The 22,945-nt window shown below is 45.8% G+C and overlaps 1 protein-coding gene and 1 pseudogene across 3 annotated transcripts in view; both read left to right on the forward strand.

Annotated features, from left to right (window-relative positions):
* The first annotated feature begins 40 nt into the window (after positions 1–40).
* LOC146184942 (guanine nucleotide-binding protein G(q) subunit alpha) overlaps positions 41–22,945 on the forward strand; it is a 56,161-nt gene continuing 33,256 nt past the window's right edge. The window contains exons 1-4 of one of the 3 annotated variants that reach the window (XM_084605916.1): positions 41–159; positions 426–653; positions 7,065–7,249; positions 18,673–18,827. In XM_084605916.1, the coding sequence (XP_084462042.1) occupies positions 533–653; positions 7,065–7,249; positions 18,673–18,827 (461 nt within the window). In that variant the 5' untranslated portion in view covers positions 41–159; positions 426–532. Of the gene's footprint in view, positions 654–7,064; positions 7,250–18,672; positions 18,828–22,945 lie in introns of all 3 variants that reach the window. The other 2 variants (XM_084605917.1, XM_084605915.1) reach the window with 2 other exon arrangements.
* Positions 13,775–16,325, forward strand: LOC146184943 (uncharacterized; annotated as a pseudogene).

The following is a 22,945-nucleotide window of genomic DNA, read 5'->3' on the forward strand; positions in this document are numbered from 1 at the left end:
GTGGTAGAGTCGTAGAGTCACGTGACCTTTTCAGACACGACCTCTGTCCCATGATGCTTTGCAAGGCATTCTGGCAGTGGCTGTTGGCTCAGTTGCGTGAACTCCCTGTGATGATGTGCTTTCTTTCTGTAGAAATTGGATTAGGAAACCTTTAAGCAGGTACGTCTTCTTGCATAAGCCTGCATTGGCAGCTAATTGATTTATGCGGCCACTTTTAGTGTTGGGTGAAGTAATCGACATGCGGCAAAGGAGTTAGTCGTTTGGCGGACAACGGGGGGACTCACGCAAATTTCTCGGCTATCACCACACCCAGAGGAGTAAAGGAAGCTTGAGAGTACGGCGGTGAGGGTTGATTGGGTATCTGTGACGAGGTGTTCAGAACTAGGGTTTGTTTTTTTTCTTTGTTTTCCTCATTTCTCCGAAAGGCTGGAGCACTTTGTGGATTGTCCGGCGAACGCCAATTGTGAGTGCGGCACCACGGAGTCGTCGGAGTGACAAACTGGACGGCGGGTGTTCAGAGGAGTCCGCGATCATGATGGCGTGTTGCATTAGTGAAGAAGCGAAAGAACAGAGAAGAATCAATCAAGAGATCGAGCGACAACTACGAAAGGATAAGCGTGATGCCCGGCGGGAGCTCAAGCTCCTTCTGCTCGGTAAGTTGCACGGATTGCATGCTGCGCGCGGATCAACTACAAGGGAATTACATGACAGGCTATGAGCGGCCATGTTGATTTAGGCCTAAATGCTGGCCGGTACTAAGCCTATTACGGACCTTTGCGTTTCGAAAACTTCCTGCATCTTTCCGGCCGATCGTGCCGTGATTCGCGCGAAACAGTTCGAGGGAGTGTTGTGCACGTGAGAAATGCGACGAAGCCCTTCAGGGGACAGCGTGTGGCTCCACCGGTGTACTCTCGCGAGCGCCTCGTACAGCCGATGATTGGAAGCACTGCGCCGGCTGCAACGCTCTCAAGCACGATCTTTTCGTACTGCTTTAGTCTTCCGATTATAACAGATGCCGATCGAAAGTGCTTAGTGTTTCCTACTCCACTGGCTGGTGCTGAAAGACATTCAGGAACTGCGTGCTGCGGTTACACCTCCAGGGTGATCCGCTCAAAGCCCATTTCGGTTCGGATGGTAATACATTTTTTTTTTTTCCTGGAGTTTTGCGAGATTTTGCTGAATGAATGTTAGGGACGAGAGCAGTAGTCGGGCTTCGAAAAGAATCTTCGCCGACGTGGGATCTAGCTCGTCGTTCCGCGAACGTCTGGTGCGGAATAACGGGAACTCGCTCCACTTGCACGATTATCTGAAGCGGCAGGGTTACGAACGAAATAGGTTTGTGCATTTAGTCCGGGCGTCGCTATTTTGGGCCGAAATCCCTTTCGAGCGCTGGGCAGCACGTGGGAGCGGCGATATTTTTCTATTTCGAGAAAAGCGCACGAGCCAATCAAGTAGGCGGGGCAGGCGCCTTGGCACGCACGATCTCGTAAACAGCACGGTTTATACAAGGCAGCCGGACGCGGTCGCGAAAGGAAGAGAGGTGCAAACAGAAACACCGCCGGCGTTGAGTTGGCTGTTTTCCTCGAGGTTAGAGGTTTCAGCTGAGTCCGCGATCGTGGTGACCTGGAGCCACTCATTTTTGAGGCGGCTTCCTTATGATTGTAGGGGCGTACAGGCTGTCAAAGCTTGAGGGCGATGTCGGTGGAGGGCGGCGCTGCAATCGTTGAATCTAGGGCTGCGTTGTGGTTTTACGGTAGTAGTGGGCTACAAACTTTTCACTGAGACTGCACATTTGCACACTGCTACGAGCCGATGACCAGTTCGTGCTCTGCGTGACTGTTTGCGCTTGTCAAAACCACAGTAGCTGGCGGAAGAGGGTGGGGAGAGGGGATGTCCTGTTTCGTTGAGCATGCACTGTTTATCTTTCTATATGTCAGCGTAGTGATGGTAACCAGCGTGAGTGGAACAGCTTTCAGTGATAGGCAATGAAACCGCTGCCTGCTTGAATACCAGTCTTCTCACATGTTGAGTACCTTGGTAATCCTTGCTTGCTTTTACGGGTAGCAGTGCTGTAGTAAATCTTCCTTGCTGCTGTATGAAAATGTTCACTTAAAAATCGTGCACAAACTTTACTGTAATATTTTTTAACGCTGTTATGTCGTCGTGGTGCATGTAAATACTCAGTCTTGGCATTCAATTATCTACATCTGCTTTTTCTTTTGGTGGCAAGCATTAGACAGGGCAGAGGTGACACGCATGCATGTTTCTTGAAATTTGTGAGGCAAATGAGATATCAGTAGAAATGTGCTGAAAGTGGTCTCTTCTGTGTGTGTGTTAACCTTTTAAAAGCTGATATGGAGCTCGGGCATTGTGTTGTAAGCCGCAGCAACTGTGCTGAATAGCTGTGTGCCGGGAATGAGCAAGTGGATGTGCAATTGTTATGAAACCTGGAAGGCTGCTTATTGTTTTGAAACATGAACCGTCAGACTGTACATGTTGCAAGGATTTCGTTATATGAATGCCAGCTGCGTATTGAAAGCAGTCTAAAGCTAAATTTTGCATCCTTTTCGGGCAGCCGTTGTTTTCATCGTTTTTGAGCTTGTAGTTTCTGCTGCATGATGCACAAGTCTAGTACATAATGCTGATAGAACCTGCTTGACCTTTGCTCTTATTAGTGTGATAGTTTTGCATTTACTAGTCATGAGATGAGCTGATAAGTCAAACCATGTTCATGTATATTGTCAATAACCTTTTCTTCAAGTTCAGCTTGCTGGTGATGTATTGCTGTATGCTTACGTATTGGAATAGCCTAAGGGCTCCAAATTTCATGAAGCATCCAGATTTATTTCATAAAAACTAACCACTTGTATAGGTTGCCTTTGATAGGAGCACACAATATTTTTCATTGATTTATCTAAGATTAAAGAGATTTCAGAGGTCACCGATAAGCCCAGTTTCAGTCTTACATTGGTGTTTCAAGCGTGCTATTATTGAGAAAGCCAAGAATCGGCAACTGCGCAAGCCAGAAAATAAAAGTGGAAGATTGTTGGGATTGTCCTGCCACGACCAGCCTCTCCCAGCTTAAGCCATCAGTGCACTTGCTTCTATCTATGGGCAAAAAACGTGTGGCTTAGCAGAGGAGCTTGAATGGGGAGATGTCCCTAGTAGGGAGAAGAAAGGTGTCACGAGAGCGGCAGTTTCAAGCAAAGCTGACTCCGAAGTAAACATTCACGATTTTGCTTCTGCGATTAGTGAGGGCTTTCATCATCATCATCATCAGCAGCAGCCTGATTATACCCACTGCAGGGCGAAGGCCTCTCCCATATTTCTCCACTTAACCCGGTTTTGTGCTAGCTGCATCCACTTGATCCCTGCGAACTTCTTAATCTCATCCGCCCACCTAACTTTCTGCCGCCCCCTGCTACGCTTTCCTTCCCTTGGAATCCAGTTTGTTACCCTCAGCGACCATCGGTTATCCTCTCTTCGCACTACATGTCCTGCCCATGTCCATTTCTTCTTCTTAATTTCCACTAGAATGTCGGTAACATGAGTTATTTCTCTGACCCACTCTGCACGCTTTCTATCTCTTAATGTTACCCCTACCATTTTTCGTTCTATAGCCCTCTGGGTTGTCCTCAACTTAAGTAGAACTCTCTTGGTTAGCCTCCACGTTTCAGCGCCATAGCCGAGTACAGGCAAGACGCAACTCTTGTATACTTTCCTCTTGAGCGATACCGGTAAGCTGCTAGTCATAATTTGCGAGTGCTTGCCAAATGCGCTCCATCCCAATCTTATTCTTCTTGTTATTTCCTTTTCATGGTCCGGATCTGCGGTTACTACCTGTCCTAAGTAGACATATTCGCCTACTACTTCCAGTATTTCGCTACCTAATGTAAACTGCTGTTCCTTCCCGAGGCTGTTGAACATTACCTTAGTCTTCTTCATATTGATTTTCAAGCCTACCTTTCTACTTTTTCTGTCTAGGTTATCAATCATTATTTGCAGTTCATCCCCCGAGTTGCTTAGCAAGGCAATGTCATCAGCAAATCACACATTACTGAAGTATTCTCCATCTACCCTTATCCCTAACTGCTCCCATTCCAAGTCTCTGAATACTCCCTCTAAACAAGCTGTGAATAGTACTGGGGAGATTGTGTCTCCTTGCCTAACACCTTTCTTTATGAAAATTTTGTTGCTTTCTTTATGCAGGACTATGGTTGCTGTGCAGCCACTATATATATCTTCCAGCACTTTCACGTATGGCTCGTCTACCCCCTGATTTCGCAATGCCTGCATCACCGCCGAGGTTTCAACTGAGTCAAATGCTTTTTCGTAATCAATGAATGCTATGTATAAGGGCTGGTTATATTCCGAGCATTTTTCTATCACCTGATTGATGGTATGGATATGATCGATAGTAGAGTACCGTTTCCGAAACCCTGCTTGATCCTTTGCTTGATTGCAGTCTAAGGTTGTCCTGATTCTATTAGCGATTACCTTAGTAAATACCTTATACGTAACAGACAGTAAGCTGATTGGTCTGTAATTTTTATGTCCTTAGGGTCCCCTTTCTTGTGAATGAGGATAATGTTTGCATTCTTCCATGGTTCCGGCACCGTCGATGACACCAGGCACTGCGTATACAGAGTGGCCAGTTTTTCTAGCACGATATCCCCCCCGTCCTTCAGCAAATCTGTAGTTATCTGATCCTCTCCAGCTGATTTCCCCCTTTTCATAGTTTCTAGTGCTTTCTTGACCTCGTCCTTCGTCACTGGTGGAACGTCTGACTGTTTTTCCCTATCACCAATCTCGTTACGGTCCTGACTACTTTGGCTACTGTAGAGATCTGTATAGAACTCCTCGGCTACTTTGACTATCTTGTCCATATTAGTGATGACGTTGCCCGCCTTGTCCCTTATCGCATACATCTGGTTTTTGCCTATGCCCAATTTCTTCTTTACCGCTTTAAGGCTTCCCCCGTTCATTACAGCATGCTCAATTTTCTCCATGTTATACTTCCTTATATCAGCCACCTTGCTCTTATTGATTAGCTTTGATATCTCGGCCAATTCGATCTGGTCTGTTGGATTGGAAGCTTTCATACTTTGGCGTTTCTTAATCAGATCTTTCGTCTCCTTAGACAGCTTACCGGTATCCTCTCTAACTATCCTACTGCCTACTTCTACTGGCTATCCTGGCAGTCAAAACTGGCCAGATTAAACCTTTCACCTGCCGTAATTGGCTCATTGTTTTTCATGTGCAAATTGTCTCAGTGAAAACAACTCCTCTAGCAGTACAGAAGCAAGAAAGCAACATAGCAAGTGCTGTCAACATAAAACATGAAGTGTCGCTCAATTCTAATGCCACCTGGCCGACCGCCATGAAGCTGTTGTGTGCAGTAATTTTAGATGCACAAGCTAGGCATGAGCACTTCGACTAGCATTCGTGCCATTTCTGTACTGTGAAGCCACCACAAAGATTGGTAAATAATTGTAAATTGTCAGGTTCTGCATCCAAAAGTGATGTGGGGATTTTGAGGGATGCCATAGTGGTGAGCTCGAAATAATTTAGACTACCAGTTTTTTTTTCTTCTTTTTAAATGTGCACTGACATTACATAGCGCACAAGTGCATTTTGCATTTTTGCTTCAGTTGAAATGTAGCCACTGTGGGTGTTGTTGAACCTGGCTCCTTTGGCTTATCCGCTGAGGCATCTCAGTTGAAAGGAGGTGAGCTTATCTTCATGGCAGATAGTGTGATGGTGCATCGACTGATAAGTATTGCTGCTAAGATCTGTCAAATGAACGCATTTTTAATTAGTGGGAAAAGTATTTTCTTTTTTGTTTTTCAGCAACTTGCCAAGACAATAAATAGCTAGCTAGATGGATGTATGCAATGAATAACAATGCATGTGTTTTGTGGGGTGTTAAGGCAGCTTCAGTGGCAATTTTTGTAGCTCTACAGTCATCTTTTCGAGCAGAAAAAGAATCTTTTGCAATGTTCCTGAAGGGAAATCTGTCTGGGATAGCTTGTTGTTCCAGTTGGTTTTCCTTTTGAATGTCCATTTACCCTGTAAAGGTTCGTAAAAAAGGATTTACAGGGTCACAAAAGAAAAAGCGAGGGAAGGGGAGGGGGGCACTTACCCCCCTCCCCCCCTGGGGTTTTTTGAACATTTTGAGTTCATAATCGCATCTGTTTTCTCAAATCCTCCACTCTCTGGCACAAAAAACAGTTTGCAAAATGCAAAGCTTTATAAGAGCAAGAACTGAGAAACTGAAAGCGAAAGCATTTTCAGCCACACTATGTCGTTATGGGTATAGCCACTACTTGTTGGGCGTGCATTTATTGGCCAAACTGGCCATCGTAAAAGCTTGGCTCACTGCTTATCTGAAATGGCTAAAAGTGGGCTCTAAATTTGGTCCCCTAGAAAGTGCAGAGCAAATATGGAGCACTTTGCAGCCAGTGATGTTGCACTCAAGGTTGCTCATAGAAATCTCCCTGATTGAGGCCTCGAAATTTGAAATATTTAAATTAATTTGTGCTCCAACACGACATCGAGCCGCTTTGAGATTTGGTACAGATGACCAGAAAAGCTGAGAAAGTATGCTGGAAAAAGATTCATTTTGCCAGTACAGTAGCTGTGCTACCATATTTGCGACGTTGGTAATTACATGTGGTGTAAAGACGAAGAACATTGTGTTCAGCGGCATCACTATCGCTGCATATGTTTGACCTGGCTGTCCGCAGACTCTTTTCTCCGCTGCTCCTCGGGTCCCAGTACCTTTACTAAACCTTCCCATCTTGCAGAGGTACTAATCCATTATGATCTCTAAGCAGTGAGCAGAAAAATTTAGTTTGCAAGGGTTGCTTCGTAAGCTTCACCAGACAGCATACAAAGCGCTTTTTTGTTGAGCAGCTTAGTGAGGGTGTCCTATCAGTGCTATTGCACCCATGATTGGTTTGTGGGGTTTAACGTCCCAAAGAGACTTAGGCTATGATGTTTTTCAGGCTCGCATATTGGCCACATTCTGAAGTGAATTTTTTGGGTGGCATTGTTTTCCACAGGCACAGGCGAGTCGGGAAAAAGTACCTTCATCAAGCAGATGCGAATCATCCATGGCCATGGCTACAATGATGAGGACAAAAAGGGCTTCATCAAGCTTGTCTATCAGAACATCTTCATGGCAATGCAAAGCATGGTTAAGGCCCGGGAGATGCTGAAGATCCCCTTCCACGATCCGACAAACCAGGTGAGCTATCTTCGTTTCGAGATCGAAGGAGACTGAGGCTGCGTGATAACATTCTTGTGGTCCTCTGCTCTGAGGAAAGCATGGAGAAAAGGCACGTGTGAGGGTGAGGATAAAGGCAAATTTAATCAAGGACAAAGTTATACGGGTTGTCTTGGTGAGGGTTGCTCTTTGGTGGTGCGAACTCTGTACTCAAGGCTCACATAATACAAGCATAATCCACAGTCATTGGCAAGAGGAATGAAAGGCAGAAATGGCACAGTGAAACCAACAATACGAATGCATGCCAACAAATGGCTCTGTGCAGGCTTAGGATAGGACACACAGACAGTGCATTGCACAATTGCGCACCGTGGATTGCTTCTCCCAGCTAAACCGCTGATTCCTTGGAAAATACTGCCGACCAAATGCCATTTACGTGCGAAATGTGAGCTGCAAGGATTCAGGGGTTAAGCTGAGAGAAGCATTCTGTGTCGCGCATGTTATTGTGCAACACATTATACTGCACCTGCTTTTTCCTTCTGTGCACTTTTCTTGACAACGCTTTTCGAAGTTAACTAGAAGGGATATAACTAACCTGTATAACTAACACCATGCAACATAGCATTCCGCAGCAAAAGCAACATCTGAAAGAAGCAGGTTTCCCTATGCAAGCAAAGGGATCTTCGAAAAAGTACTGAAGGCGGTAAAGGCGAAACAAATGGAGCTGGCAGGTAAAAAATAAAAAAAGGAAGATTGACTTGCATGGACACGCTTTCCCACAACCTAAAAGCGGTTGCCAATCGTCAAGGTTTTCGAGTTGCTTTTTCTGTTCCACGTAAACTGGCTAGTCTGTACAGGAGCGCTTGTAAGAAAAAAATTCACATCTCAATTTCCAATTTGCTTTCGAAAATTCACAGTGCACTGTAAAGCATGATTCAGAGTTTGTTCCCTGTGCAATGCAAGTTGTGTATCGTATACAGTTGTCGTGTGGGAAAACAACGTATGCCGGATAGACGGGCCGTTGCATAAATGCCCGACTTCGTGAACATGAAAGGTCTGTACTTTCCAATGAGGGTGAATTTGCCAAAACACTGCCGGAAGCATAAATGTAGCCTGTTTATTAAGAAAACTACCGTTCTGTGGAGGGGCAAAAATGACAGAGCCAACACAAATCCTGAAAGTGTATCATATCATAAAAAATGAAGAAAATTGTGTCAGTGACATGTCTATGGCCCTGTTTTATAAAGAACTTAACTTGTGACACTCCTAGTGGCCATAGGTAACTTAGCTTGCTGTGATGGGCATTTCATTTTTCTCGTCATTTTTTCTATGACATGCGCATGTGTTGCACCATATCTGAAGGGTATAGGGCTATTTTTTTTAACCTACACCACCTACACCAGTGCAGAAAAAATCCATTGTAGGTATAGACAAGCGTCATGTTTGTAAACAAAGGTGGCGCTGCGATCGGCAGCGACATGAGGTGTAGGCAAAAGCGCGGCGTGCCTACACTGCGCAAAGCGACGCTGCCTTCGAAACCAGTTCGCGCGTGCGAATATATTGAAACGTAAGCTTCGCTTATACGTAGAAATAGCTTGGTTTATGCCTGGAGAGTATTTCCGCACATTATCAGCCGATTACAGCCAGAATTACTTGGCGAAGAGCGCTGCATTGGCTTCCTTCTCCGTGGCCTCAACAGCGCGCGGCTGCGGTACGTAGGTGACGGCCGTGAGTGATTAAGTTAAATAAAAACGAGAAAGCGCAATGTATAAGAAAGACTAATAGTCAACCCTGTTCAACTCCCAGGCCTATTCCTAGCGCATGCAAGGAGGACGACAATATGAATGACTGGAAGTGTGTTTAATTCATATGACGAATCTATTGACTGCCTTTCTGTTGCTTCAAGCACTCACTCTAAAGAACAATATTATCGGCAACTATATATAGTAAACTAGAAATCACATTTCCAGCTCACTTTACCGGCAACTTAAGTCATAGAATTTCATATCTAAAAAGAAGAACTCAATCTTTTAGATCTTTTTAACATGTTGGCAAAGTGCACTGCCAACTTGTTTTCGCCTGCCCGATAAAAAAGACGTTGATGTCTATCTCATCTTACAGATGTAGCAAGGTCATTCACAGGTTAATATGTACATGAATGCCAGTACGAAAGCTCTCATTTTGTTCTCTTGCTCTATAGGAGAGACGCATGAGTGCAGATGAAACGTTCTCCACGATCGCTTGCAGTGAAATTTGCGTGATCTGCTGAGCTTTTTTTAATATACATGGAAATTTTTTATTCAAATGCGCATCATCTTATTCAGCTTATTTTGCACCCCTCATAGTCGATTCCTCTTTGGGACATTGAACTCCATGTACCATATATACTTAAATATCCTGCTCGATCAGAGCTAGATTGCATGTGGATATTTAATTCGTTCGTCAGGATCTTATAATGACCTCCAAAAATAAAATTTAGAAATCAGAAATAATGCTGCGGGACTGCCCGGATCATAACAATGTTCACTATAGAACCAGTGATGAAGAGACTGGTTGAAACTCGTGAAAGTACAAACAGAGAAAAGCTATACTTTACAGGTTCGGGCCTGTTGTAGCCAGCAATATCGTACTGGAGTGACCGCGCTCACAGTAATTGCAATTACCTTCACAGCAGCGTTTGTGTCCTTTCTGTGTGAACATATGCACGGGCAGCACTGCAAGTGAATAGAACTCACAGTGCAGCTTCCCTGCGGGATCATACGCACACGGAATATATCGCGTCTGAACTTCTTACAACTTAATAGCATATCAAAATGGGCACGAGCTGCAGGCGTTTGTTCTTGCGCTATTCGTCGTGCCGCCGAAAAGCAATCATGATAATTAAGGGTTGCAAACGAACTGATCTAGTTTCGGTGAAGAACTGCAACGCATATAATATGTTAGCCGCGAAGGCAATCCGTCACCGAAGAGTCTACTTGTCGCGCTCAATGCCGCTGCCCTTCGCTCTCATCTTTATTTTACCGCAAGAAACATGTTAAAACAAGTGCCATTTTGCTTTTTGTGCCTTGTGGCGCAATCAACCGCACCACAGCTCGTAGAAATATTGGGAATTATGCCCGAAAACACAGCAATTGCCGCGCATCCAATGCAGACGGCCCGCGCTTTTGCCTACACCACGAAAGTCACTGCTGTCGCCAGCGCCACCGCATCTCCGCTGACGTCACGGGCTGACGCTTGTCTATAGGAGATATGCAACACTGGTGTAGGTTAAACAAATGGCCCTTACATATCACTGTGAATTTCTTAGAAATGAATTCAGTTATTAGTCTGGTGTTGTTCTGTGTAACTCTCTGTGCATGCGTCCTTCCGCTGGTTTTATTCCCTGCAATTGTACATGGTTAGTGTGCGTTTTGGCCCTATGGAACACCATTGTTTTTATTGCAATTTTGGAAAGCTTGATCCACAGCATACTCTATTGACCTGAATTGACGATTAGTTCAGATTTGCTTTTTAGTTGACTTGACGCACTCACCACGACTCTGTATTGAAGTTACGGGCTTCACTACACAGGGCATCCATGTTCCATGCAAATTCAGAATGTGTGACAGCGTGAATAATCAAATAATGATGACGCGGCAGACATTATAATGCAACATTTTGGGCGAGTTGGTTACATACATTCATTATTACAGCGCAAAGACGGCACGGAACAAGAGGAGGACACAACGGTGCTGCGTGTCCTCCTCTTGTTCCGTGCCGTCTTTGCGCTGTAATAATGAAGGAAGACATTAAAAAAAAAAGAAGACCGCACAGATGACTGCGCAGCTTTTCTTTTTGGACCCATGGCACTACTCTGAATCATTTGTTGTCTTTGTCTATGCATCAATGCCGTGCTAGCTCTATAGATCATGAGGTCTACATCGGCCTTGCCCTAATGTGGGATGTTCAGTGGCACTAAACTGTGGTGAAAAATAGGACATTTTGAAGGTGTTAACGGGTCACACAAGTAGGCGCTGTACTAGTGCTAGTATTGTATGCAAAGAAAAATGCAGCTTTTCAGAAATTTTAACAATACTATTGTGTTGTGTCGGATTTTATGGCGCCTAAGCAACTAAGGCTGTCATACGCCAAACACGAGATGTGTTATGTCTGCGTTATGAACACAAACTACAAGCATCAGAGGCATTACAACTTGTTTAGGGTCATTGCATCCTCTATGAAGTGGAAAACAAAGGGGTTATCGACAAGTGCATCCTCTCCGAGGAGAAAGTTGGGATGGAATGGGATTTGCTTGCTGTAAAGTATTTTTTTCTTGGTTTCTCGAATTTCATAGAGAATAATAATGTGGGGTTTATAGTGACCTCATCTTAGCACTCTTCACATATCGGCTTATATTTCCTAAGAATGAGGTTGCGTGTCAAATGGGTATGTCCAATATGGAGGCAAGATGAGATTAGTTAAAATAATCGTTTCTGATGGTTGCTTGGTTTCCATGATGAAACCACGAGAAGAAGGTGATGGCCACATTGCAAATACAGTAAAAGCTTGCTAATTTGGGCTTCAAAGAAAATATTCGAATTGTCTGAAAAAGTGCAAATTATCGAATGTACCTTGCTGAAAACCAATTGCATTACAGCAATTTTATTTGATGAACACCTGGAACATGGTGATTTGAGATGAAGTCTGAGTGACGATCATTTTTCACGGATTCATTGAGTGGTTAGTTCTGCGCACCTGACGGGAGTGTCGAGGAATTGGTTCAGAATTGCAAGTCTCACTACGGCTCTTTTTGCAGTGCGACGCATTGGCACCTTGTTACAAATGGCCCTGTTGCGTTTTGAGGGTGCTTCCCTGCACGGACTGTAACCCGTGCAGTGAAGCATCCCCATACTGCAACGGTTTTGCTGAACTTTGCATACTCGGAGATCGAAAGCAGCACATGTACGCGACACACGCGCACGAGAGAAAAATATTCTTAGGCGATGAAATGACGTGGTGTCTTCCCGAAATGAAATTATAAAAGGCCAATGACGTGCGCTGCATCGTCTAAAATGGCGTGACTGGCCACAACTTAGTCGTAGAAAGCTGTCCACGAGTATAGAAAGCTGAGAGGTGGGTGGCGACACTGCCGCCGCTCACCGTGGGGAGACCTCCGATATTACCTTGTAATAATGTAATTGCATTAAAGGCCCAATTCTCCCCAAAAAATCTGGTGTTGTTGGTGCCGTTCCTTTCGCAGGCGGCGGTTGGCAGGTGACAAGGGTTTGTACTGAATGGTTGGCGGGTCGTATCATGTCGTGGGACCACATGAGGAGCAGCTAAGTTATGTAGCTTTTTTGGCTGGGTTGGGAGGCTGAGATAGGAATCAAGCCTGGGAACCTTGGGGCCTTGGTCCTCAGAGCGCTTCTTGGAGTCTTGTATTCTGCCCAGTATTTTTCAATTTTAGGGAATAGGGGAGATTCTGACATTTCACAGCGGTCGTTCCACGGCATGAAGCACCGTCCATGTGAACTGCTTGACAGTGCTAAAACTACTGCAGTGCTCATGTCTTAAATGCATGTAATTATTGCTTAAACAGAGAAATGCATGAGTGGTGTTGGCTCTTCTTTCCACTATTTATTCTCCCTTCCTGGAAGTGCTGCTGTTCAGAGTGTTGCCTCTGCAATTAGAACAGCAGCTCTTCCATCCACTTTCAACACTCGTGAGTCAGCCGATCACGTTTGATCTGTTGGTTGCGACAGCTAACTTTAGGGCAATGTAGCCATATTGCTTTTTCAGGGTGCGCACAGGTGCTTGAAAACCTTGAATACCATTGAATTACGGAAGTCTGTTTTCAAGGCCCTTAAAAAGCTTGAATTTATGACTGGTCCTTGAAGATTCTTGAATTCCTTGAATACTAAATTTGAACTGGTGTTTTTCGTCATGAAAACATTTTTGTTGCTAAACTTTTATTCTTGACTGAGTTCTGAATGAACTGCGGGGAAGGAAACGTATCGATTTTTAGCCTATTTAGTGCATTCTCGTTAGGCGGCTGGCAGCACTGCAGTGGGCGCGCGACTGCGTCGTCCCATCGCTATCGCATCGCCATCACTCACCGAGCCCAACGTTTTTAGATAGGTTTACCGAGCCGTGCGGCCGTGTCTACGCTGGCGTTGCCCTAGTGCTTGCATTTTTGGAATGAGCGTGGCTTCTGCCTGTCAGCGCACGTGATATTTTCATATGTGACGCAATGCCCGGAAAGAGCAAGTTTCAGGCTACGTGGCTCCACCATGACGAATACAAGCAGTGGATTGCGCCTGATACGAGTCCGCATCGGGCTAAGTGCAAGCTTTGCGGTAAAACTGTAGATGTGACTGCCATGGGTGAACCCGCTTTAAAAAGTTACATGAAAAGCGGCAAGCATATTGGCGCAATGAAGGTAGCGCAAGGGAGCGCGTTGAAAAGGTACCTGACGCCGGTTGCGGTAGAGCAGTCTACTAGCGAGTGTTCCTCGCAGTCGCCAAGCTTAAACGATGCTTGCAAAGTGCACGAGCTTGTCACTGACGCTGAAATTCTTTGGACTCTGAAAGTTGTGACATCCCACTTTTCGTACCGGTCGTCATCCCAAGCAGGGGAGCTATTTCAGCGCATGTTTCCGGACAGTGAAGTGGCAAAGGCGTTTTCTTGTGGTGAGAAGAAATGCGCCTATATGACGTGTCACGGTCTCAGGCCTTTCTTTCAGCATTGCAGCGAGAAATAGAACAGTGTGAATTCTATGTCGTACTGTTTGACGAGTCGGCAAATGACCTTCTGCAAAGTAAGCAAATGGATGTGCACATGAGGTGTTGGGACTCTGCTCACCAAGTGACGACCAGGTATTACACCTCCGTTTTTATGGGGCATTCCACAGCCGATGACATTCAGGAAAAGTTGCTAAGCGCCCTCGAGCCTTTGCCTCTTGCCAAGATTCTTCAGATATCGATGGATGGGCCCAATGTCAATCTGAAGTTCTTCAAAGGTCTTCAAGAGCACTTGCAACAAAACCACCAAGTTCTGTGTGTGGACTTAGGCACTTGTGGGCTACACACAGTGCACAATGCTTATAGGGCTGGAGTTTCAGCGACTAAATGGGGACTTGACTGCTTGTTGTCTAGTCTGAGTGCAATTTTCGAAGGTGCTCCAGCACGGAGACAGGACTTTTCGGCAGTTACAGGCCAAGATACCTTTTCTCTTAAGTTTGTCGCCCACCAGTGGGTAGAGAATGTTCCTGTGATTGAGAGAGCGTTGCTGTTGTGGTGTGACATGAAAAAGTACATTGAGGCTGCTAGAAAAAAAGAAGTCAACCTGCCAAAATGTGCATCGTTCAATAACTTGTGGGAGTTCTGCTGTGATGCTTTGCTGCCAGCAAAGTTGAATTTTGCCTTATGTGTGGCGATGGCACTGAACCCTTTTCTGGTAGAGTACCAGACAGACAAACCAATGGTTTTTTTTCCTTGCAAGGGATTTAGAAACTGTTCTCGGAAAGCTGCTGACGAAGTTTTTGAAATGTTCGATCCTGTCTGCCAAAGGGATAGTGGGTCTGCTGAAGATCGACATTGATAATGCCGAGAACCATGTTCCACTTGAAAAGGTGGATATAGGCTACAAAGCAGAGCAAGTTCTCAAGAATTCTAAAGTGAGCTCAAAGGACGTGTTTCAATTCCGGATGGAATGTAAACAGTTTTTGATCAGTGCCACAAAGAAAGTTCTAGACAGAAGCCCCTTGAAGTTTGCATTTGTTAGGGGCCTTTCTTCACTAGATCCACGACAGATGTGCTCGAAGCCAGAGGAATGCCTTGCAGGTTTCAGAAAAGTGTTGGACACCCTCATCACTGCAGGTAGAATGGCTGATCACCTTCGAGACACGGTGCTGGCCGAGTACACGGAGCTCCTGCACGAGCAGAAACATCAGCTTAGACAATTTGACAAGTGCGCTGACAGACTGGATGAGTTTTACCCTGATCTCTTTAAGTTCAGGTCAACCTACTCGAAGTTGTGGAGCATTGTGAAACTTCTGCTTGTCCTCAGTCATGGCCAGGCAACTGTCGAGCGTGGATTCAGTGTAAACCGACAGGTGTGCGTTGAGAATCTGAAGGACCTTTCATATGTTTCACAACGGATCGTGTGCGATGCGGTCGAGAAAGCAGGTGGTGATCTAAACGTTCCAATCACCAAGGAACTGAGGATCGCTGTGTCAGCTGCAAGGCAAAAGTATGGAGCATACTTGGAAGCCCAGAAAAAGCAGGACCTTGAAGCTTCAAAGCAGAGAAAAAAGCACTGCATTGAGGAAGAGCTTGATGCAATGAAAAGAAAGAAAAAGAAGCTGGAATTGACAATTGATGATCTCATGGCATCTGCAAATGTCTATGCTGATAAAGCAGAGGCAGAAAACAATGTGACACACATTGTAAAGTCCAATAGCCTCAGAAAGACGGCCAAAGACAAGAGTGAGGAGCTACACGCCATCAAGCTCCAAATTCAACAAAAGCTGCTGGCTCTCCTGAAGTAGCTCTGAGGAGCTGCTTCCTAAGGATTTTTTTGTTTTGTGCAGTTGAAGCAGTGGACAATATTTTGTGAGGGTATAGGAAATAACCAACAATTTTATAAAACTAATTTTTTACTTTTCTGCGGCATATGGCCAAACTTTCACTGTGATATTTTATGAAGCTATATTTAATTTTTTTCTGTGCAATAGAAGCAAATCTGCGTAGTGATGTTTTTTTTCTTTGTGGAATAAATATTTCAGACGTTTTGAGAGCACTGTTTGAAGATCTTTGACATGGAAAAAAAAAATTAAGCCCTCGAAGGGGGCCTTGAAAATCCTCCTATGGGGGCTTGAAATTCCTTGAATATCCTTGAATTTTTTTCTTTGCCACCTGTACGAACCCTGTTTTTATACATTCACATTGTAGCTTTGCAATGCGCAGAAATTGTTCGATTAAAGGAAAATTCAATTTAACAGAGTCCTATATCATCAGGCTCAACTTATGAAGTCTTTTGTGATATGTGCACACAGCACTTCTGAGGAGGGGAGGAGGGAGGGAACAAGATGCGAACTGAAAAAAATGGACCCAGTGAGTACCTTGCCTCAGGTCGGAAAAAAAAATTTGTGTCTGTGTCTCCCGCATTTTAATGTGACAGTGCTAAAAGTCCTGTCACTCACAAAATTCGTCATCAATGCCGTTGTCAGTGTTGGCGTTGTGAGCAAAACGTCCCTGCCAGACTTTGGCTCCTCCAGCTGTTGGTCACATGTATTTTACATGTGCAAAAAGTCTTGAATGTCACCTGATGGCACCTTGCGTCTGCTGGAGCAGCTGTGTGTAGAAAAGCAGCTAGCTAGGGAGAAGTGGGCACCCTCACTTGATGTAGATGTTCCTTGGGCAGGGATGTCCTCACGGGGGGTGGCAGTGGATACACCTACGATTTCTGCCCACCATTCGATCATGCTGTGGCTGGCCAAGAGCCCGGCTGCCTGAATTGGCAATGTATAGCGCGAAGAATGCAGAATTGTCCAGCTTATCATACTTACTTGTCCCTTTGCTGGTGGAGATTGCTGCTATGTCATCGCTACATGCCTGCTTCGGGGCATGCAGGAAAGCACTTCCAGATTATCGCTGGTGCAGGTGACATGCCTTTGCTTGCGGTGTGGGCACAAGCAACTTTCTTTTTATTGCGAAAGCAATACTACTTGCACTTTCAGCCTTTGCCGTGGCGTGGCGGTGCCACCATTGACCTTAGTTGACCTCTGTGTGACGTCATGTGTGACATCATGCTGAAGAGAAGGGCGACCGACTCGTGCCGTCGCCAGCGCTTAACTCCTGCGCTCTCCACTGGGAGCGCAACAGGTGTTGTAACGTCACGCTGAGAGAAGGGCGACCGACTCGCGCCGTCGCAAGCCGCGGCGGTGCCACCACCGGCGCCTAACTCCTGCGCTCTCCGCTAGGAGCGCAACAGGTGTTGTGACGTCACACTGAAGAGAAGGGCGACAGACTCACGCTGTCCCAAGCCGCGGCGGTGCCACCACCAGCGCCCAACTCCTGCGTTCTCCTCTAGGAGCGCAATTGTGGCGTTATGCTGACGAGATTAGGCTCGACTCACGTCGCTAGAAAGCAGTAGCTGTGCCAACCACCAGCGGCTTAACATTACTTCGCGGCGATGCCGCCTACCACTAGGGAAGCTCGTCGTAATGTGCGTAAAAGAGAGCGGTGAGCTACAGAGATAGAGGAAGAGCGTGAAACAAGACTCACTAAGCGACGTGTAGTATGTGTAACCACTGTAACAATGTGTCTCTTGTGTGACTAGTGTGTACCTTGGATTTACCAGGACACTTACCATGAGTGCCAAGCATGCCGTTGTAGCCAGTGCAGGAACAGCAGTTCTACAGTCTGCATTAATATCACCAGCAACCAAGTATATCCTCACAGCCGCAGCGATTATAGTTTCACTACTAGTTGTACATAGAATAGCCAAGTGATCACCACAACAGCACGACTATCACGTGAGCGAGGGCGTAGCCATGGGTATTGCTTTCGCAATTTCCCAGCTTAGCCAAGTTGAGCCACAGCCATTTTTTTTTTTTAATCTTGTTGAGCTTGGAATTAGGTGCTGTTGCCGCTTTCTGACAAGGAAACAACAAATACAGATGTCAGCTGCACGTGCTTCTTGTGCAGTGCCATCTGCAAAAATGAAACCATGCCACGAGAGAGCATGTAGTCACTGCTGTATGAAATGCTCTGGTGTGAGTGGGCTCTGAGGCTTTCGTTTTCTTTCGACTTCTTTTCATGGGATAAGAAGTGAGTTTTGCGATTCTGGTCGACGATGGTTATGTTAAAATAAAGGAGTCGTTGCCTATCTGCGGGCACTTGTTCCGGTTGGTGCGGACAGCCATCGCACGACACACGGAATGTTTTGTTCTGTGCATGCTAAACGATTGCAGCCAACAGTTGTGGTAGCGAGAAGGTTTCTGAAAATTGAGAAAGGGGAGACACTGATGTAATACTTTTTCACACGCTGGTAGGAAAAAAAAAAAAAAATTCCGAGAGCACTGCAGAATCTGCACTCGGGAGAAATTTTTTTCTGAGCTCCATGAAGAGTGCAGTAGCAGGGTTGTACTCTAATATTGTTGTTTTTAGTAACAAATGTCAATCTTGTTGCGTAATTTTCATATTCTGCTTGGATTTGCTGAGAGACTTCTTAAATGGCTATTTCCCCCTCTCCTACCCTCCCTCTCTCTCTAGAATTTCTGGGTAGAACCCTGCCCTTCGAATAGGCACCCTCAGTTTGGTGGGTGCAGCAAATCTATTGCCATCACTTTCCTTCCCCTGGTGCCAGGGGAAAAGGGGACTGGATGAAGGATGCTGTCTGCCTTGTTTTCCAATGTGTATCATGTACCGTGCTCTGAAACAGTGACATTATGCTTTTTGCAGGAAAACGCCAACCTGGTGATGTCTGTGGACTACGAGACAGTCACAACTTTCGAGAAGCCCTATGTGGATGCGATCAAACAGCTTTGGGCTGATGCGGGCATCCAGGAGTGCTACGACAGGCGCCGCGAGTACCAGCTGACAGATTCTGCCAAATAGTGAGTCGGTCTGCCTATTGTGTTGCCTCCATATGCCTGGCTCAAAATATTTACTAGTATTTAGCTGCCATAACTTCTTTTATGATGTCCTCACCAGTGACGTAAATCCAAGCAAATTTCGGGGGTTAGATGAAACTGCCATGTTTCCACTTTAAATATTTGATTTTATATTTTTTAATTAATAAGAGACAATTTTAAATTTAATGGGATTGACTGTTTGCAACACTATATCAAGTGCAAATGATGCCATAATCTTCATATGAGATGGTTTCGAAGATAGAATAGATTCCGTAGTGACAGTTACCATTGTTAACCCTTATTGCAACATAAAATGTAGGTTGCAAAGATTTGTGTATACAGTCGAACCTGGATATATTGAATTCGAATTTTGGGTATATTGAACTCACGGAATATCCCCTTGAAAATCCCATGTAAAAGATTAGGAAAGCTGCATCGTATATTGAACTGCAATTTCACTGGTCTTTTGATATATTGAACTCCGCACCATGCATTGGAGGGTGCGCCTTCCTCAAAGACGATAGCATCATCCTCGGCATTTTGCCGTGTGACATTTTCAATCCACGCGTGGAATGAGAGAGAACCATTCAGCGACGGCTGGTCCAGAGCAGCACCGCGCACTTTCCCCAAAGGTGTGCGCATCTGTGGTGATCGTTTACCGCACGCCAGCACGTGACATTTGCAAGCCATGTGCGTGAAGGAACGAGAGGGAACCGGTTTGACAACAGCAGGAACGAAGCAGACGTAGCCAGTGCAGGCGTGGCATTCAGGCGAGGGGAAACGCGATAGAACGAAGGAGAAGTGTGTGCCCATTCTTCTGCCGAGCTTTCTTTCTCTGCCCTTCCTCTCTCTTTCTTTGTCTTCTTTCGCAGCAGCATGCACTAAGCATGCGCCAACAAGCCAGCTCAGCTGCTCAGCCTATGGCATGGCAGACAGAACTTCGGACGCTTTGTCCAGTGTGTGCTGTGAACCCTCTGGCCCTCTGTGCACGGCGCGTGACGTCCGATGAATTGATGCACATCTTCTGTCATCGTGTTGAACGTGCGGCATAGCGTAAGCTATGGCAGCTGCAGACGCTAAGAAACGGGAACTTTTTTTTTTGCAAGAGTCGTTTGTCCTTGCACCTATGAATCAGTGAAAGCACGTGGTCAGCTGCGATCATGACACCAGCTTTTAGCATTCGCTTCAAATGGCATTTACAGCTATCACGCTCTCCAATGATTTTGTGCCAGTGGATTCCGCCTGCCCCAAGCGCGGCGTGATAGATCAAGCTACGCTTGTGAAATAAGCCATCCATCATGGGCACTGCCAAGTTCGCTCCTTGCCACTGCAGGAGCTAACATCAAAAGTATAGCCAAAGATAACCACGCCATGATGTTATCGCTGCGCAGCTTCTTGACGGGCTGCCAATAAATGAGCTGTGGATGCGATGGCTGAGACGGAGGGACGCGCCATCGACTAACACTTTTTTTTTTTTCGAATTCTCGGCGGCAAAAGTGGAGTGTGGGTTTATTATACGAGTGGGTTGATCGTGACAAATGTGCCATTCATTTTTCACGATCGCAAGTGGCATCTCAAGCTGAATTCTGTATATAGAATTATCAATATATATTCGCCGACCGATTTTTCGGACCCCTAAGGGGCCGAGATAGTGTCCGGGAAATCAGGCAGTCCGAAAAAATAAATTCACGCAAAAAAAGTCACTTTATTTAGCGAGTGGCTTGAAAAAGTGGTCAGTATGCCTCTGCGGGGTGGTACATTGCCGTACAAGTAAGTCTGCTTGCACGTCGACAAGGGTGACATTCTCGCTGTACACAGCCGAAAGCACCATCAGAGCTTGGATTATAGTTCACTGCTAGTTGGCAGCAAAGCCTCTGGCTCCTCACTGTCGGAGCCCAAGTCATCACTTTCCAGCACCTGGCGAACAATTTGGTCGTTGTTGAGTTCAGCGCATAGCTCGCTGTCAGCGTTAGCAAACTGCTCTAGTGTCGCTTCCATGAGAACGACTCCTGCAGCGCGCAAGTGCTCGATGAGCTCAGCACATGGAGACCGCTGATGGGATTCACTGGCGCTATCATCGGATGACGACGGCACTTCATCTCTGATCGCGAAACCCGCGTGGCGGAAGCAATTCCGCAGCGTCTCCTCGGTCACCGCCTTCCATGCATCGGAAAGCATGCCGAGGGCAGACAATCGACACTGTGCGTTTTGCCGCTGTCCACGCCATGCGACAGACCATGCGTGACTGATAGAGGTGCTTGAGTGTCCGGATAATGCCTTGGTCCATGGGTTGTGGTAGGGATGTCGTACAGCACAACACACCACACATGAATGGCTACCGCGGCAACTGACGACTGTGCATGACGGCAGCATGGCGGAGCTGGCGGGAGGGTGCAGCAAGTGGTGCCTGCTATCGAGGCTCTACCAGGCATGCGAGGTTTCGATGGCGTGATCAGCGGACGATATGACACATGGGTTCGAGGTTGCAGAAAAGCAAAATGGCACTGCCGTTGTTTGCGTTTTCGGTACCTCTTGAGTCGCGAATCGAAAAAAAAAGTCCAGAAAATTGAACGAGAAGGATTTCAAGCGTCTGAAATTTTGGTCGGTGTGGCGGTTCCATGGCAAGGTTCGGATTTTCAGGCAGGTCTGGAAAATTGGGCGTCCAAAATATCGGTCGGCGACTGTATCAGACAATTTCGCGATCCCCTTCGAGTTCGAAATATCCGGGTTCGACTGTGCATGCATTTATCCTCAGTAGCATTTTTGGAGCACTGAAGGAAAATTGTTTGGGCGGAAGCATGGAAAATGTCCTGTACCGTTAATAATTACTCAAAATACTGCACAGTTGAGATTGGTTAGCCAGTTGATGCGTGGCTTATAGTCGCCGTCACCGTGGGTTGGAATGAGTGCCGCACCATTATCTGCATATTATTGAATGACCTATAATCAACGACAAGGCCATCCGTGTTTTTTCATGCTTTTCATCGAGCACACCTCACAGGTGCGCTGTCAATTTTGCAACATGCAGTTTGGGTTTTAGTTAGAAATGTTATTTGGACAATCACTTAAAATGTCAATCGTGCCTTGTGTGGCCTAACCGGTGCGAGACCCGTAGCACCTGTCCGAAACCACAGTCTTACATGGGCGTTGACTGGAATCACGCTGACATTAAGATTGATCTATATTTCTGTTAACGAGAATTTAGTTGGAAGTTGCCAAAGTCGCATGGAACAGAGAAGGGTAGCCACTGCCGCAGCCACCAACCCCTACCCTTTGGCGGCACCAGCCGTCATGGCGGTCATGGTGCCAGTTTGGCCTTGCCTATTCTTCAATGGTTTGAAGTTGTGCAGCCTCATAAATATGCCGCCCTAGTGCGGGGTTTTTTTTGGCTATATGCCGGGTTCCAGGCCACGCAGACATGCAGCACATATTTTGAATAGCTAATGATTTGAAATATCTGGGTACTTGCTTGGCTGCGTATATCTGAAGGATTTGCTGAGGCTATGCTAATGGATCATAAAGAGAGTCACAGAATATTGTAATCTGTTACCGTGACTCTCAGTCTTCTGCCACCAGCTCCTATCAGCTGATTGGTCACGACATAGCAGCCACCGGCCAAAGCATGGGGCCACCTGGATCCCCTCAAGGTGATTTGTGCATATGGACCGTGGTAGCGGATTGCAGATAGTGTTGTACTGTAGCGCCATAACAATGCATGTCGCAGCATTAAAGAGGGACATGTCATGAGGGCTCCAGTGTGATCAGAAAAATTGCACTGAAACTTGCCCCTGTTGCCAAAGGCATTTTTCTTCGTGTTTCATTCTTGTTTGAAAATTTTAGTATTCACGCATCGCTAGTAATTACTCTTTTATTGTGTACCCGGCAAGAGCTGTAGAACCAACCCTCATTAAGAACATTAATTTGATGGCATGAATTGTTCCTTTAATTTTAGCACTTCAGCAGGCTATGTTGTGCGATTTGTTCTCTCAGCACAAACAACTCAAAGTATGCTGCCACAGCACCTTTCAATAATTCACAGAGGTTGCCAAAAGTAAATGATCCTTGGTAGCAAGCGTCCTATTTCTGAAGTTAATTGTTGT

Source organism: Amblyomma maculatum, chromosome 6 (genome assembly GCF_055883805.1).
Source record: "Amblyomma maculatum isolate TAMU_Amacu chromosome 6, ASM5588380v1, whole genome shotgun sequence".
Taxonomy (NCBI): domain Eukaryota; kingdom Metazoa; phylum Arthropoda; class Arachnida; order Ixodida; family Ixodidae; genus Amblyomma; species Amblyomma maculatum.